Source organism: Chelonoidis abingdonii, chromosome 4 (assembly GCF_003597395.2).
Source record: "Chelonoidis abingdonii isolate Lonesome George chromosome 4, CheloAbing_2.0, whole genome shotgun sequence".
Lineage (NCBI taxonomy): Eukaryota > Metazoa > Chordata > Testudines > Testudinidae > Chelonoidis > Chelonoidis abingdonii.
The window spans coordinates 65,541,457-65,560,329 of NC_133772.1; the positions used below are offsets into that span (position 1 = coordinate 65,541,457).

General features: G+C 37.7%; 1 protein-coding gene across 7 annotated transcripts in view; it reads right to left on the reverse strand.

Annotated features, from left to right (window-relative positions):
* NELL1 (neural EGFL like 1) overlaps nt 1-18,873 on the reverse strand; it is a 465,038-nt gene that overhangs the window by 319,981 nt on the left and 126,184 nt on the right. For all 7 annotated transcript variants that reach the window (XM_032794577.2, XM_032794575.2, XM_075065234.1 and 4 more), the window contains one exon: nt 16,186-16,314. In XM_032794577.2, coding sequence (XP_032650468.1) covers nt 16,186-16,314 — 129 coding nt within the window. The remainder of the gene's footprint in view (nt 1-16,185; nt 16,315-18,873) is intronic.

Genomic DNA, 18,873 nt, shown 5'->3' on the forward strand with positions numbered 1-18,873 from the left:
AGCGAATGCACTTGCTCCGCCTTTCCAATGTGTCATTCATACATTTTAAAACCACAAGAGACCACTGTGATCTAGTGTGACCTGCACATTGCAAGCCACAGAACTTCACGCATCCACTCCTGTAATAAACCCCTAACCTCTGGCTAAGTTACTGATATCCTCACATTATGATTTAAATACTTCAAGTTACAGAAAATCCACCATTTATTCTAGTTCAAACCAACAGGTGCCCAGTGCTGCATGTCACATAGGAAGGTGTAGAAATCCAACAGTCTCTGCTGATCTGACCTGGGGGGAAATTCCTTCCCAACTCCAAATAGAGTGATGAGTTAGACCTTGAGCATGGTGGCAAGACCCACGAGCCAGACGCTTAGGAAAGAATTCATAGTAATAAGCCAGAGCTCTCTCCTTCTACTGTCCCATTAGATTGCTGATATTTAGAAAAATCTGACTCCTATACAACAAGTTTCATGCTCAACATCAAGCAGATGGAAGTCTCATTGTAATAAAGGCTGATTACTTACTACTGCATAAGGCAGACTGAATAATGACAAACTGTAGCTTGTGATCCTTTTATAAAAGACAGGTTTGACGTTATCTAGTGATTAAGATGACCACAAGAGTGAAAATATGCAATGTTGTTGTAGCTGTGCTGATCCCAGGATATTCGAGAGATGAGTGGATGAGGTAATATCTTTTATTAGACCAACTTCTGGTGAGACACATACGCTTGCAAGTTTAGTTTTATCCCACAGGAGTGAATTTCAGCTATGAAGAATAGAACTGCATCTTCAGATTGGCACTGTCAGATAGTTTGGAACTAAAATGTACGTTTGACTTAAAAAAAAAAAAAAAAAAAAAAGGAAGGTTTACAAAACCTAAATGTTTGAGAGAACTTTTTTAAAGTCTCAGTGAAAAGAGTGATTTTTAATTTAAACAACATCCCCCACGGTGTTACGAACCAAAACAACACCGGATTTGTTCTTTGAAATGAGAATATGAAAATATGTACAGAACGTGAAACAAAGAAGACAAGATGAAAGCAGTGCATAAAAGTATACACTGGATTTAGGCCCTCATCCTACAAAGACTTGCACATATGCTTAACTTTACTCACTATGAGTAACTTCATTGTCTACTCATGATGGGTAGAGTTAAGCACATGTGTAAGTTTTTGCAGGATCCCAGACCACATATATTGCAAGGAAAATGGAATTTTTAAAACTATAGTAACTCTCCTAAGTCAACTTATCAGTAATGAGGAATTTTTTAAATAAGTTTATTTCCAGTGTGCCTTCATAAATACATTTTGAGGTAGAGGAGAATCTGGGGTGTGATTTATTATGGAATAAACTTTATGCTGGCTACAGAAAATATTAACATCTAGTATGGAATGCTTTTGTGAAGAGAAGATGACAAACAGAAGGATAATAATTAAAAATTGATCCAGAAGATCAGCCAAAATACAGTCTTACATCACTGCCATGCAGAAGGTTTAAGTGATACCATATAACATTAATGTTATCTTCAGAGCCACAATGTAATGAAACTATATCCATTACAATGAAAACATTATATAGAGGAAGAAAAAAAGCAGCAATAGATTTTATTTATTTTGTGTAGCAGGAAATGTGTCCAGTTGTGGAAACTCAGCAGATTTTTAATTGACTTCTATCCTTTGGGCCCTATTCAGCACTCCTTATTCATTCCTTATTCAACTAAAACTCATACTGATGTCAACGGGAGCTTTGTCTGAGTACGCACAACATAATAGTGGCCCATGTTCAGCAAATACTTAATCAAAGGATTAAGTTTGACCTAAGGAAGAGAGTGCAGTGTCACTGCACAATGTCACACAGAGCTTTTTGTTGTTGCTGCATACTACACAACATGGTTACCTAAAATGAAAATCAAAAACGTTTTTAAAAATGCAGACATCTGCACCTCTACTTCTAAGCTGGCTTAACTATATTGTATTTACTTCCTATTGATGGTAATAACTCCTTCGTAATTAAAAAAAAAAACACTTACTTTCCCACATAACTGTTCTCTTTGGTTTTCCCTTATGTACACATTGCCAATTTTGCCAGGCCCCTCAACTTTGGAACCGATTCTCCTCCTCCTTCTGAAGCAATCAAACCTGCTGACTTTCATGACATCCCACAAAAGCTATAGTAAGAGGATGGCAGAAGACATTTCTTGAACTACTGAAATGTCAACAAAAAATTTAATGACAACTTGTGAGGGTTTTTTTAAAAAATGCTATTTTCTAGGGCTGTCAAGAGCTTAAAAAATTAATCACAATTAATCACATAATAAAAATGTAATGTGATTAATTGAACTGTTAACAATAAAATGCCTTTTATTTAAATATTCTGGATGTTTTCTACATTTTCAGATATATTGATTTCAATTACAACACAGAATACAAAGTGTACAGTGTTCGCTTTACATTTATTTTGGATTACAAATATTTGCACTGTAAAAAACAAAAGAAATAGTATTTTAATTCACCTAATGTAAGTACAGTAGTGCAATCTCCTTATCAAGAAAGTTGAACTTACAAATATAGAATTATGCACAAAAAAACTGCACTCAAAAATAAAACATAAAACTTTAGAGCCTACAAGACCACTCAGTCCTATTTCTTGTTCACCCAGTCACTCAGACAAACAAGTTTGTTTATATTTGCAGGAGATAATGCTGCCTGCTTCTTGTTCACAATGCACCTGAAAGAGAGAACAATTTATATGGCACTGTTGTAGCCAGCGTCACAAGATATTTACATGCCAGATGCGCAAAAAATTCATATGTCCATTCATGCTTCAACCACCATTCCAGAGGACGTGCGTCCATGTTGACAACAGGTTCTGCTCGATAACAATCCAAAGCAGTGCAGACTGACTCATGTTCATTTTCATCCTCTGAGTCATAGGTCACCAGGTTGATTTTCTTTTTTGGTGGTTTGGGTTCTGTAGTTTCCACATCGGAGCGTTGCTCTTTTAAGACTTCTGAAAGCATGCTTCACATTTCGTCCCTCTCAAATTTTGGAAGGCACTTCAGATTCTTAAATCTTTGGTCAAATGCTGTAACATTTTTAGAAATCTCACACTGCAACCTTCTTTGCGTTTTGCGAAATCTGCAGTGAAAGTGTTTTTGAAACGAACAACATGTGCTGAGTCATCATCCAAGACTGCTATAACATGTAATATATGGCAGAATACAGGTAAAACAGCCGGAGACATACAATTCTCCGCCAAGGAGTTCAGTCACAAATTTAATTAACACATTATTTTATTAACGAGTGTCATCAGCATGGATGCATGTCCTCTAGAATGGTGGCCAAAGCATAAAGGGGCTTATGAATGTTTAGTATATCTGGCATGTAAATATCTTGCAATGCCTGCTACAAAAGTCCAGTGTGAATACTTGTTCTCACTTTCTGGTGACATTGTAAATAAGAAGCAAGCAGCATTATCTCCAATAAATGTAAACATACTTGTTTGTCTTATCGATTGGCTGAACAAGAAGTAGGGCTGAGTGGACTTGTAGGCTCTAAAGTTTTACCCTTCGGGTTTTTTTTTATTTTATTTTTTTGGAGTGCAGTTATGTAACAAAAAATCTATATTTGTAAGTTGCACTTTCACAATAAAGATATTGCACTACAGTACTTGTATGAAGTGATCTGGAAAATACTCTCTCTTTTGTTTATCATTTTATAGTGCAAATATTTGTAATAAAAATAATAAAGTGAGCAGTGTACCATTTGTATTCTGTGTTGTAATAGAAATCAATATATTTGAAAATGTAGAAAAACATCCAAAACTATTTAACAAATTTCAATTGGTATTCTATTGTTTAAAAGTGTGATTAAAGCTGCAATTAATAGCGATTTTTTTAATTGCAATTTATTTTTTTCAGTTATTCGCATGAGTTATCTGTGATTTATCTGTGATTAATCGATAGCCCTACTATTTTCCAACCAGCTAATATATGTATTTTCACTGCATATTCTGGAGATAAGTTAAGGTATCTGAGGATTGAAATCTGGGGAAAGTGAGGTATTTTCAATGTATTTATTTTGGTGGAAGGAGTTGTTTGGATATATGTGACATGAGGAGGTTCAGCTGCTGGATTTTCTATGGCTACATCTACACTTACAGCAGCTTGTAAGAGCACAGGCACTCCACGTGTAGCTACACAAGGCAGCAAAAGGCTCTGGCAGCGAGAAAAGGCTCCAGAAGAGGGGAGCTCCCTATTTCCTCCCCACTTCCAGAACCTTTTCCCATTGCCTGCCCCAAGCCAGAACTTTTCACTGACACAGGGAACAGCTCCAGCAGTGAACAGGAAGCAGAACACTACACTGAAAATAGTAGTGTAGACATGGGAGACCCTGCTTCGGCGCATCAAGAGTTATCCAGGGTATATATATACCCTCGGGGTTCAAGCATGTAGACCACTCTAGTCTATGCTACTCACCTAAGCCATGTCTCACTATCTATGCTGCTACTTATACCTGTGCTAGCTGGGCAGACAGTATCTATAATCTACATGCCACCATAAGTGTAGATGTAGCCTATATGGTACCATTCATGTTTCTAAAGAACTCTTAAGGGAGCATACAGCCCAGAATAGTTTGTTCTTTCAAACCAAAAAGAAAAGAAATCTGAGTCAAGTTGGAAAAATGACTGCAACAATGGCATCTCAAGAATCCATGTTTATGGTATCTCAGGGCCAGGTCCTGATATCCTCAGTCCCACTGAAAAAGCACTATCTGACTACTCCTGGGGTCAGACACTACTCTGTAAGAGTAACGGTATACAAATCCATTCCTTGGTGACCTCTGTATCAAATGTGCTCAGTTTACAAGTAAATAGATGGGGGAGGCGTGCAACTGCCAGCTCTGCAATCTGGAATTTCAGAGTCAAGTTGGATTCTCTCCCTACTGCATATCACAAAGGCTTTGCAGGCCAAGTTATCTATCAGTTATAACTGTGCAAACCCATTGTTCTTCAAACTCTGACTGCAGAAGCACCTATGCAACCCCCATGCTTTCAAACAACAGTAACAGTTCTATTGACAAAAGCAACGAAGAGTCCTGTGGCACCTTAAAGACTAACCGATGTATTGGAGCATAAGCTTTCATGGGTTAATACCCACTTCGTCAGATGCATGCATCACCCATGAAAGCTTATGCTCCAATATATCTGTTAGTCTTCAAGGTGCCACAGAATTCTTTGTTGCTTTTTACTGATCCAGTCTAACACAGCTACCCCTCTGATACTTGACACCATGCAAGTTCCATGGACGACACATGAGCTGAAATACAATCCAGCTTACTCTCTCTTAGCGCTGCAGGTGCTGAAGGGCTAACAGGAATTTTTTAAAAAGCAGTAAAAACTGGTTTTCTGTCTTTCTGTCATCAGACGTGACACTGAATATATACATAAGAATTTGATTTGAGGAAGAATGTTTACACAAGACAGGTGTAAGGAAGGGGTGTGTCCTGTCTCCTTTTTTGTTTACGCTAGTCATCGACTGTGGATTAAAACAATGCAACACTGATACATATGGCCTAAAATGGAACAATTCAAGGCTATTTGATCGAGACTTTGCTGATGACATTGCTCTTATCAGTAAAGATGCCAAAGGACTATAAAAATGAACAAACCAAGTAATGGAGAAGATAGGTTTGAGATACAATACAAAGAAATGTAAATGGGGACTACAGGGACAGAAATCAAAACTGAAGAAGAAAAACTGGAGAAGGTGGATAATTTTATGTATCTTGGAAGTACCTTAGCCAAGATGGTATTACTACTGAAGAAACAAGAAGAGGAATCGGGAAGGAAAACACTGCATTTGGAAGACTCAAACATCTGGCAACTCAAAAACATCTCCCTCAAAACAAAACGGAACATGTGCAAAGCAATTGTTATTGCCATCACAACATATAGCAGTGAGACATGGCAACTTACCAAGAAAGATACGCAAAAGCAGGATGCATTTCATCACAAACATCTGAATTGGTAATAAGAGATAGGAAAATGAATGAAGAAGTCAGAAAAATTACTTGACAAGGCACCCTCTCACGAATAATCTACAAGAGAAGACATCAGTGGCTGGGACACATACCAAATACTGCCCTTGAACAGAAGCCAGAAAAAGCAAGAAGAAAGAGAGGAAGACCGTAAATAACATGAAAACAATTAGTTCTGAATGACATCAAGCACCTCAGCATGAAATGGGAAGATTTGGAGAGAAGGGCAGTTGACAGGCGAAGATGGCAAATGTGGGTAGCCCAATGTGCAGCAAAGCACAGGATGGTATAAGGAAGGGGTTCTCAAACTGGGGGTCGGGACCCCTCAGGGGGTCGAGAGGTTTGGGGGGGGGGGGTCACAGAGCTTTCAGCTTCCACCCAAGCCCCGCTTTACCTCCTAGGATTTATAAATAGTTTAATCATAAAAAAGTGTTTAATTTACATAGGGGGGGGGGGTCGCCCGCACAGGCTCGCTGTGTGAAAGGGGTCAACAGTAACAAATGTTTAGAGACCACTGGAATAAGGTGTACGAAGGTTACACAACTGATTTTAAAAATCAAATGCCATTTTAATCCTTACTGTTAGGAATGATCCTCATGCCTCTCTAAGGCCACAAGAAATAGATTTTTTTCCCTCTCAATGGGGAATTTTTGTTATATACTTTAAATATGGCAAACACATTCGGGTTTCCCATCCATGCTCCACATCCCTAAGTTTGCGGCTTAGAAACCAGAGCTGGCCAACTAGGCAGTACGATTGGCAAGGGCTGCCCTGACCCATACCTTGGAAGCCTGGATCTCCAACCCAGGGCAGTCCTGTGGCCTGGGACAGAGCACTGGAAACCAGGTTCCCCAGGAGCAGGCAGGTTTTGCAACAGAAAATTCCTGTTATTCACAAAAGTTTGTTGAACCTTAGTGTTGACTGCACATTCTTTGGGTTCAATGAACCAGGATTTTCCATGGAACACCATGCCTCACAAATCACTAGAATTACTCTTGAGGAGGATCAACAAGCATGTACAAGGGGGATTGTAGTAGATATAGTGTACTTAATTTTTCAGAAATGATACAAAATTACTAAAGATAGTGTAAGACCGCACACAGACCTGTGAAGAGCTACAAAAGTTATCTTCAAAACTGGGTTTGACTGGGCAATTAAAACTGCAGGAAAACGAAATTTAATGTGATAATGCAAAGTACGCAATTGGAAAGCATAATTCCAAATATACATATAAAATGATGAGGTCTAAATTAACGTGTACCACTCAAGAAAGAGATCTTGGAGTCTTTGGGATATGTTTGTAAACGTCTATTCAATGTGCAGCGGCAGTCAAAAAAAGCGAACGAATGTTGGGAAATATAGAAAGGGATAGATAATAGAGAAAAATATAATGTTGCCTCTATATAATACATGGGTGCCCACATCTTGAATACTGTTTGCAGATGTGGCCACTCCATCTCAAAAAAAGATATATGGAATTGGAAACAAAGGTTCAGAAAAGGGCAACAAAAATTATTAGGGGTATGAAATGGCTTCCATATGAGGAGAGATTAATAAGACTGGGACTTTTCAGCTTGGAAAAGAGACGGCTAAGGGGAGATATGATTGAGGTCTATAAAATCATAACTGCTGTAGAGAAAGTAGATAAGGAAGTGTTGTTTACTCCTTCTCATAACACAAGAACTAGGGGCACAAAATGATAGTAATTGGCTGCAGGTTTAAAACAAATAAAAGGAAGTATTTCTTCACACAATGCATAGTCAACTTGTGGAATTTCTTGCCAGAGGATGTTGTGAAGACCAGCACCATAACAGGGTTCAAATAAGAACTAGATAAATTCATGGAGGATAGGTCCATCTATGGCTACTAGCCAGGATGGGCAGGAACGGTGTCCCTAGCCTCTGTTTGCCAGAAGCTGGGAATGAGCTACAGGGGATGGATCACTTGATGATTGCCTGTTCTATTCATTCCCTCTAGGACACCTGGCACTAGCTACGGTTGGAAGACAGGATACTGGGCTAGATGGACCTTTGGTCTGACCCAGGAGGCCCATTCTTATGTTCTTATGTTAATTAAACTCAGTTTTGCTGGAAAATTCCTGACTAGCTCTACTTGAAACTAGCAAAGCCCCTTTAAGTGTACATCCTTGCTGGAGCACCATCAGTTGTAATTATGTTAGCAGAGCCTTGGAAGAACATTCATTTCTTAATGGCAGGTGCAGATCCTGTAAAGAGAGTATTCCCCTGTGGTAACTGAGGGTTGAAATCTGGAGGAAGTGATTGGAGGACTGACTGCAGCATGTCTCAACATATCCATGTTTTTAGCTTTAATCTAAGTAGCACAGATACCGATAGCAATGAAGCCATGGCAACACGGACTTCAGGGCAGGCTAGCTTGCTTGAGTAAGTACCCAGGGACCCAGGAGGGCTTGTACTGCCCATGCTGCCATGGCTTCACTGCTACTGATATCTGAAATAGCTGGATAAAAGTTGGCTCAGCTATGTATACACATGCTGCAAACCATACACCCCAGTTGTAGGGCAGACAGACTATTAGCTATCACAAACTTTCTCTATATTTAGAATAGGAAATAATTGATGTTTTAACTGTTTTGTTTTGGGTTTTTTTGCTATTGTTATCATACTTATTTACTCTTTATATTATGGTAGTGTCTAGAAGATATGCATTGGGACCCTATTAGTCTAGGCATTGTACAAACACCTGGTATGAGACAGGTCCTGCCCTGCAGAGCTGAATATCTAAATAAACAACGATGGGAGAAAGGAAGCATTCTCTTAATTTTACAGATGGGAAACAGAGGCACGCAGATTAAGTGATTGGCCCAAAGTTTCACAGGGAGTCTGTGGTAGAGCCAGAAATTGAATCCAGATTTCCTGGGTTCCAGTCCAGTGTTTTAAACTACAAGAACATCCTAAAAATCTCTGCGTGGCAAAAATTGGTAAGTGCTGACATTTTGATAAAAAGTATTGTATTTGAATGTGTCCCTTTTACAAAATAACAGCCACAAAAGAAAATACTGAGAACATTCAATAAACGTAGAAACACTCACTGAACAACAGAATATGCTAATCCAGATCACCTGGAATGAATGTACAATGTATTAAAAGGTCAGTTTAAGGGAAGGACCAGTTGTTAAAATAAGGGGAAAATAAAATCAGAACAGACAATGCCATTTTATAATTGAGATCTCATTTGAACTGAATTTATCCATTGACCGAGAAGAACATCATAACCCCAGAACTGCACCTGAATTTCACTCAAGTTATTCCAAAAAAGATTACTGCTTATATATGCAACAGACTGTAACTCTGAATTAACGATCTAGTATATAAATTTGTTTCCACAAAAATCCCATCAAATTAAATTAAACATATTCAGCATTTTAGCAATTCTAAAACTTGGAAGGAAGGAAGACAGAAAGAAAGACAGAAAGGAGTGATGCAGTGTTCAAAACCTTTCACCTCCAGATTCTGATTTTTTTTTTTCAAATGCAGTGCTTGTGGTGGTATAAAAATAAATGACAAGTCTAATTTCCTTCAGCAAAATGCACATCTCTTTTGAGGGAAGCATAACGCAACAACAAAAAAGGGCTTCTGTAACAAATGACATGACAAGTCTTAATGATTTAATGAGTTTATCATTAGTCACTTAGGGGCAGATACTGCCCTGCTTAATCTCACTGAATAATATCTTAGTCCCTGAGTATAGCTATTTTCTTCAGTGAAACTACTTGCTGAGTAAGGTAGCTCTCAGCATGAGTAAGAGTGGCAGAATCCAGTCCTTACCGGATACACTATGTAAGCAGGACTGCAATAATTCAGTGTTGATTTAAGTTGCCAAACTGAAAGCATTAGAAACCGAGGGCAAACTTTTTGCTCTCACTTACACCAAAGTAAATGTAGGGTAACACTAATTAAGTCAATCCATATTTACACCAATACAATTAAGATCAAGCTGTTCGTAAAATCCTTTACTTCACCACAAAAACAGGTTCAACAAATGCAGCAATGCAACTTTACCAAACAAACTCATGAAATCTAAAGGCTGAAAAGTAATTCAATCTCTATGCCATTCAATCCTTGGCCTCTCGGGTGATATTGCCAACTATGGTGTCAATTAGTGTCTATTATCGTAATGGTCTCTAAGATGCCAACCCAACTGTGAACTGGACTGACATCAGCATCTCTCTTCGCTTTATCAACTGAACTACATCAGATCAAAATGTCTTTCAGTCACTGTGAACTTGAAACAAACCGAAATGAATAATGTAGAGTTGAAGACACCAGTTCAACCTATCAGTCTTCTGAGTCATCCAATCTCTAAGAAGGAATCTAAATTAAAACAATTAACATTTAAATACCGCAAATAATCAGAATAAGGTATTAATATTTAACAGCATAAATTGATTATACAAAAAATGAATACACAAAAAATGACTTGCAGAGCTTTTTACAGTGAAAAAGATAGCAAATTAGCTAATTTCGACTGAAACATCCCATCCAATTCTATTAGTTTAGACTCCATGTTAAAATAAATAGGATGGTAGCTCTTTGAATATAGTCTTCATGCCCATAATCCTGCACTGTTGTGTCTTTAAAAAAAGTCTACAAGCCAAACAACCAGGAAGACTTGTACTTTTTGTTTTTTTGCTAAGCAGTGAAGGATCACTGAATAACTCATTGACCTTTCAAGAAAAGAACTTTGATTCAGTCAACCAGACACCAAGTGCACCTAAGAGGTTTCCAATTAATTCTTTAATTTAGGTCCTGTCTCTCCCATCCATCAAAGTAAAAGAAGAAAAAAATACTTCTGTCTGCAGTGAATTACAAGGTTCTTAATAGGAAAGATCAGTAACATGGTTTAGTCTTCTTGATACTTATGTTTATTTACCTCTAGCCTTTATGATAGACTGGATATGTATAGAGACATATAAAGCCAAGAAAGAGGTGATGTGGAGATGAAAATATTTTCTCTACTAGAAAGTCAGCAATCATTATCATTAGGATTAGGAAGTCAATCAGTGATTCACAGTGCAGCCAGGTAAAAAGGTGTAAAAATATAATAAAAGCTTGAAGATCATAGAGTGAGACAATTTTGTCTTACCTCTCAGTTAGTCTTCTCTTTGAATGAACATCCATTAATAATATTCATCCCTGTCCTCCTTTTCTCTTGTTTACCTTTCCTTTCTCCTAGCTTTGAAAACATTCTCTGAGACAATGGCCACATGGGAGCCTGTCACAGAGACTGTTTCAATGCCAACATTTGTATAGATTGTCAGTGATTTGCACACTGCTATGATTAAACTCAACAATTACAGGACTGGCTGAACTTCATTCCTAAGAAGGAATGAATTTACAAATAAAACAATAATGGTTCACTTCCTGGAGAATAAGACAACACCAATCCAAGTAGTTAGTAGGTGGGTGCATGGAAAGAAACCAATAGATTTAAAATAATTATACGAACAGAAGTGTCTGGAGAATCTAGCAACCAAATTCCATTTTGGCTGAGGATGCTCCTATGATGTCCTATGCCACTGGTCTAGTGAAATGAGCACAACTTTCTTGATGCGGGACTTAAGGACTCATCTTTTACCCGCCAGGAAATGGTAACTTTGGAAAACTTGACCTTTCTGTTTTAGCCATATACTACAAAATGAATATCAAGGATATCCTATCTAGGTACTATTTAATGGGTCATACAAGGAAACTAACCAGAATTATATCTAGAACGCACAGAACTTCATATACTTCCAGCCTTAACCTATTCAACTTTCGTTCTAGAAGGGAAACAAGTACTAACCACTCCCAGCCCCATATTTAACCTGAGGAAACTTTTACACTTCCTTCCCAAGGGCTACAGATCTCTGGCTGGGATGTCCTGTCTTAAGCATAGGCCAATATAAGCAATCAATGCTATGCCAGGAAAATTTTATTTTTCCTGTTATAAAATATTGCTGTTTGGTTATTTGGTTCAAAAAGATCAATTTAAATTCATAAAGCTTGTTAGATATATCCTATAAATGATCCATTGGGAGAAGACTTAGAGTGCATCTGTCACTCAGCTTTGTTAAATGAGGGGGAAAATAGCTTGCAAAATACTAACGGAATGAACAAGGAATCATATAGGTTCCCTTTACTCTGGTCAACAAATGATTTTTTATATTATATCCATCATCACAGAAATGTTCAGCATGACATTGGTTAACCAGAGTGGGAAAAGATACTGCTGTGCAGCATGACAAGGTAACTTGTGATTTTCTTAAATCATTTTTACTTGTGTTTTTCCTGCAGAGGAAAAGTGTTTGGTTGGTTGTTTTTTAAAATACAAATACTTTTTAAGGTACATTTTTACTACAACTCTTACACATTTATGATAATTTTGACATATAAACAGCCCCTTGCTCCCAACAAACTAAAAAACAAAGTGAGAGAAACATCTAATTGAAACAGTGGAGAAAAATTAGAAACAATCTTGTCCCCCCCTGATATTCAAGACAAAACTCCCATTGACTTCAATGAGAGAAAGACCAGACCCTTGCTTATCAGCATCTAGAAGGTAAGGACGGTCAAGTGGCTAAAGCACAGAACTAGGAGTTAGGTGGTCTGGATTGTGAGAGAGGGAGAGAATATGTCTATCCCCACATGTTGTGTTGTGAGGATGATCTCAATATTTGTAGAGTGCTCTGACATTTTTGCACAGAAGGCATTACAAAAAAAAGTGTGAAGTATTACAATGTTTATTTTAGAGGCAGCATGGTCTAGAAGAAGAATGAGCATGGTATGGAGACTTATGAACTCCTTTGGTTTAACTCTAGTTCTGCCACAAACTTGTTGCATCACATTGCACAAAGCACGATGAGTCTGATTTCCAGCCGCACACTCCCATGTGCCCTCACTCTTCAACTGCAAATCCCCACATGTGCAAGACCTCAAGGGTGTCTGTGCACATGCAACTTTGTTCAGTTGCAAATGATGGCTGAATAGAGGCATGGTTCAACACGAGGCCCTTAAATTATCTGTGCCTCGGTATCCCCATCTATGAAAAGGAGGTAATACTAATTCTCCTCCCCACTAGCATCTGTGAAGACTACTTAACTAATGTTAGTTCATCACTTTGAAAATGTCAAATTCTATGCTTATTATAGAGCCACAAAGCGAATAGATGATGAGTCAGTGAAAGAAAAAACCTATTACTTGTAATGAGTAAAAAAAGTAGGGTTTGTTCTCTCTTTAATACAGTACAGATCTCTAATCACTTTCTTTATTCATTCTGGATAATTTTTTCTTTGCTAAGAAGCATCTTGATTTCTACAAAAATTACAGTTTTTAATGGGTGGTTATTCTGAAGGCATAGTCAGACCTTTCCTGTTAAAATGCTTGCTTTAACATAGATTATGCATGCTTTAACATCGCCATTTGAAAAGAAGCTGTGAGGAGAATGAACCATAGATGTGTTTCAGATTTGTTAAAAAACGTGATGATGTATTCATCAACATTTTTAATGGACCTTGGACTCACAGTACAGTTCGCCCGTGACAAAGGCAATGCAACTTTAAAAACAGAATGGTACGAAGTTACAAATATACATGAGTAAATTATATCAAATAGTAGTCTCAATGCAAGTCTTTAGAGGAGATGCTACAATGTCAAAACAATGTGCAGGCAAATAATGGGTGACAATGTAACATGAAGAAAGGCAAAACTTACATTAGAGCAAGTCAACTCCAATGACAGTACAATATGGTGAAGGAAAAAACAATGCCACACATTAAAACACACCCAAAAAGGTTCAAATAATATCAGAGGAGATATGAAACCTGGAAGCTCAGAATTAATGGTCCACAGTTTTCTGAACTAAATTAAAGTGCCACTGTACCTAGATATGTCATAATATGAGATATCTGAACCTACATGTCTCAGAAGAAGTGATCTTATATGCTATTATATTTCTATGCTTAGGAACAACAGAACTGAATTTGGAACATTACCAGTGCTTAGCATGAACATTTTCTCTGGTTCTATAGATTTGTGTCTCAGTCTATTAAGAGGTATTTACATTTAAATATTAAACAATAGATACAGGAATCTGATATACTCATATGAATACAAATCCACATGACACCCAATACTAAGGCAAATTCTGTCCTCAGAGGCATATATATGGCCCCCATTGATTTCAGTGGCAGCTGTGCATGCCTTTGAGAGCAGAATTTAGTCAAATGACTGTGAATTGAGTGCTATTCAATAGAATAGGCAGATAGATTATAGGAATTAGATAAGAGAGACAGATCTGTAAGATAAACAGGATTTGCACAAGGGTTTTCTGTGGATGGTTAGAGGTTCCATATTGCAGGGCAAAAAGAGAGTTACTCCTTGGCTAATGGATTTGTCAGGCCATACATCCCCACCAGGGATCTCACCAGCAGATCACTGCTTATGATTTAGCTCTGTGAAACACAACTCTTTGGTGCACCGTAGTTCTCTTCATCTACATCTCTCCTGACCTCAAGAAGCAGACCTAACCTTGTTCTGCTGTTTTTCATTCAGTACACAGTCGTATAAGATAGGGCCTGGATTTGCCTTGCAAATAGTACAGCTACAGACTCTGAGACCAGCAATGTCACAAATTCAACTAATTTGTTCGGACAGCTTTCTGGGCTTTTTTCCCCTGTTCCAATATTGCTAAGGTCTCAAATATTATTTTGAGCAAAGAGGTTTAAAATGCTTCCAGATAAAGGAATTAGAGAAACTGCTACAAGGTTAACAAAACACTAAATGCTAATGAATGCATTTTTCAAAATGGAGACTTCTGCTTTTATTTAGAGCAGCCAAAAAAAAAAAAAGTATACACACTGAGTACTGTATCATCTCTGACAAAGTGCTTTATTGTAGTCTTGGTAGTATCTATACAGCAGCCACTCCCACAAACTCTCTAATACAGAAGTTTCTTAATATACTGTATCTTTGCTATTACCTCAAGAACTAAATGACTGGAAATCTTCCGTATTCCCTGAAAGTATGTACAGAATTGAGGGCTTGGTTTTGTTCTTTTAAGAGATGCACCAACAATGTTGTAAGACTTGGAAATTTTTGCTTGAATTTGCACATTACCTTTGTTCATCATGTCTAGAACAGTCCTGATCACTTATATATGGTTAAAAAAAAAAAAACTCCAAACAATGGAATCATTTAAGCTCAGCTGATGCCAGTATAACATATCTCTGTTTCATATTCTTCAGTCTTGTCTCCCCATTCTTACAATATATTTTTTATCAGCTTGTCAAAAATGTCATCTCTTTTCCATCACCAGCACTGATGGAAGGATGAAGCTGGAGAAATAGTGTAAAAAAAGCCAAAAATCACAACATTAAGACCCAAAATTCTGGGACATTTTTTAAAAATCTCACAGACTTTACAAGGCAAAACTGAATGCTGTGTATGTTGATTTATCATTCTAAACAGATTATATAGTAATGAGTAACCCATCAAAAAATAAGAGCAAGCTATAGGAAATAGGTATGATTCTCTCCACTACAAAGAAGAGAATGGAAGCAAAACCATCCTGCATTCTTTCCTGAGGCAGAATAGTGCATCATTAGCAAATAGAAGTAGCTCAGCAGCATAGAACAGAGCCTCCTGGGAAATACGTCTCCTCTATACAACATTAAGACTATTCTGGAAAATTACCTGACTTGCAGGTGTTGAAGGACAGACTACAGGTTAATGTTTCTGTGCACAGCCATAACATTTCTAACCATCAGTGGCATTAGGGATCTCTTTCTTGGTGCTGTTAGCATCACTCCCAAAACTGCCACCTCCATAATTCTCTATATTTGAGAAAGATGCACCATCCCCTACACACCACCTACAGCATAAAAGTGCCACTGCCTGAAAGTGATAGCCTGAGGAAGATCATAACATGGCAGTGGGGTTGCCTATGGATAGGCAGTGTCCCAGCATACTGTCCACCTATCTTGGTTATCTGAAGTTTCCACACATAAATCCATAGTATCGCAAACACCATCATAAAACTTGAACTTTCATAACTAAATGCATTCTGCAGCCATTTACTTAACAGTAAATTTCTCAGTAAGACATTACTTCATTGACTATCTCATTTACCTTCACAATATGCAGAGTCCCCCTGGATAGAGATATAACCATTCTTGCATTCACAAGTAGCTTTTGTGTTCCAATTTTTGCACTCTGAATTTTCACCACATCTGTGGCCTTCTGCACAAAAGTTATGACCTGAAATACAAAGTACATTAACCCCTGTATTAGGCCATGCTGAATTCAAATAATCAGTATCAATATGTATACCTCACTGTGCCATACTCTCTACAGTTTTGTGATGCTATCCTCCAGGCATTCTAATGTGGATTTCTCCTTCATTTCGCCTGGCCAAGACTGGTCTAAATGAGCTTTTCTGAAACCAGTTCATTATGGGGAATGTCATTTCATTTTTAAATGCCTCTGGTAATAGTATTCAGGTTTTAGGTATAGAGGGTAACCAACTCCCAAGCAAATATGAATGCTACTTTATGTACCGACCAAAGGAAGATGCTGTGCATTCCTTTCTATCCACCTTTCCAGGACACAATTCATCGTTGCAATTACAGTTACTATTAAGCCATACTAAATTACTATTTTTCAACACATTTGTATATGATAATGGAGAATCAAAAGTTTGGTTAGAAAAGCATAAACAGCAAATGAAACTTTGCATTAGAACAGGAAGATTGATTGAAAAGGAAGACTTCCTTAAATATGTTGCTACACATTAACATGCCAGACCAGCTGGTTCCATTCCATCATTTATCCTAAAATAATATTAATGATACTAATAAAAAAAAACTTTTACAATAAATGATTTATCTCTAATTTTCCTGTGATATAGTGACTCAGGAGTGGAGTTTTTCTGTCGAGATGTATTTACCCCACCACTCAACCTGAGATAATTTCTTCAGAACTTGTTCACAACTTTCGTCTACAAAAACACACCTCACTGAAATTCGACATTCACTCTGGATTCTTGAAAACTAAGGTTCTGTGGACTCTTGAAAATGTACATATCACTTTTGAGATTTATCATGTATTTTTCAGGGACGGAATTACATATTGTGTTATGAATTTCATAACAAGATTTACATGAAGTGAACCCAAAGTCTCTCAAAATCTCTCTCTTCACTCACTCTATTGTGACCCAAATTATGTGTTCAATTATAATTCTGCAAATACTCGCATCGCTACATTGGAGTTACACCACTGTCACTGAGGGGAGAGTCTGTCTTGGATGGTTTAGACACAACACATCCTGTATCTTGGGGTCCGGCTAGATGACCCTTGCAGTCCCTTCTAACTTTACTATGATTCTATGATTAGAGAACATGATAATGGCGGGGGGGGGGTTCATTTTTGTTTTGTTTCTTTATTTTATTGGGCCAAATTCCATTTCCTTTTGTTACAGAGCAGTGATAAATAAATAGGGTTTGGGCCCTGTGTCTTCTGGATGCATTTCTTTGGACTCAGAGTTCCCAATAAAAGGGAATTATTATACAATTACAAGCATGGACTTTGAACTCCACATCTCAGAATCCCAAGAATATCATGGGATTCTGATGTAAAAACACCTTTGAAGATTTTATACAAAAATTCCCAATAAGTCATTATTAAATTTATCATGATTCTAACTCACACTTCATTTTTGCAAGTGCCCTGTTCTTTAGGAGCAAGGCATAGCTTGGGCTTGTCTGAAATGTACAACTCTAGCGCTGCCAATTTTGGTTAGAAAAGGAATGGAGCAAAGATTCCCTGTGTAAAAGTTCTAGTTCAGTGATTCTAAAGCTTCATAATCTCCCCTACAGACAGCTAAGAAATATAGTTCTAAGACTTATATACTGGATTTTTCATACCTGTTGCTCTTACATTGCCTAGACACTCTTTGGGGAACTTCTGAAAGCCTTAGCATCTATGAAATGACATTTTTTATCTAATCCAAGCAAGTATTCGTAGGTTTACCCCAAGGCTGGCTATACATGTTCAAAAATAAAATCAGTTCCAAATACCAATTAATAAACTAAAACCCTTACACACATTTTGTCACTTCTGTGCTCTTTTCTTTGTAGCTTGAAAGGTTTACGTCTGCCACCAGAGTGTGAGGTCACTTGGCAAAAGTAACACTTTGGCACTTTCCAAGTGTCAATGTCTATCTAAATTCCTGATGTTCTGACTAATCTTATTAATAGTAATCAGGGATAATAGCTGGCTTGTTCTTTCACTCTGATCCTGCTTACAACAAAATACATCTTTGTCTTTTTTATATTTATTTTTATTGTCTTCTTTAATAAAATTGCAAATATTCTTTCTAGTCTACATTCATTTCAGAGTCTGGTAAAAAACATTCAGGTATTCCAGATAAAACCTTATAAATCCTGGCTAACTTCTTTACTGGTGTAAAAGATCAGCTTCACCAGTTTAGGCCCTCAGAAGATTTGATCCCTCACTTTTGCCTTAGTAATAATAATAATAATCACTACTGAACACCAAGTTTATCTATTGTGACAAAGTTCCTCCTCTACTTTGGTGGGTCCTGCACTTATTGGCGGATTTGTTCACCTCAGTGATCTTCCCCTCTTGTGAAACCCACAGTCTGGGTCAGCTCCTCCTGTATCTGATCAGGAGTTGGGAGGATTGGGGGGAACCCGGGCCCGCCCTCTACTCTGGGTTCCAGCCCAGGGCCCTGTGGATTGCAGCTGTCTATAGTGCCTCCTGTAACAGCTGCATGACAGCTACAACTCCCTGGGTTAC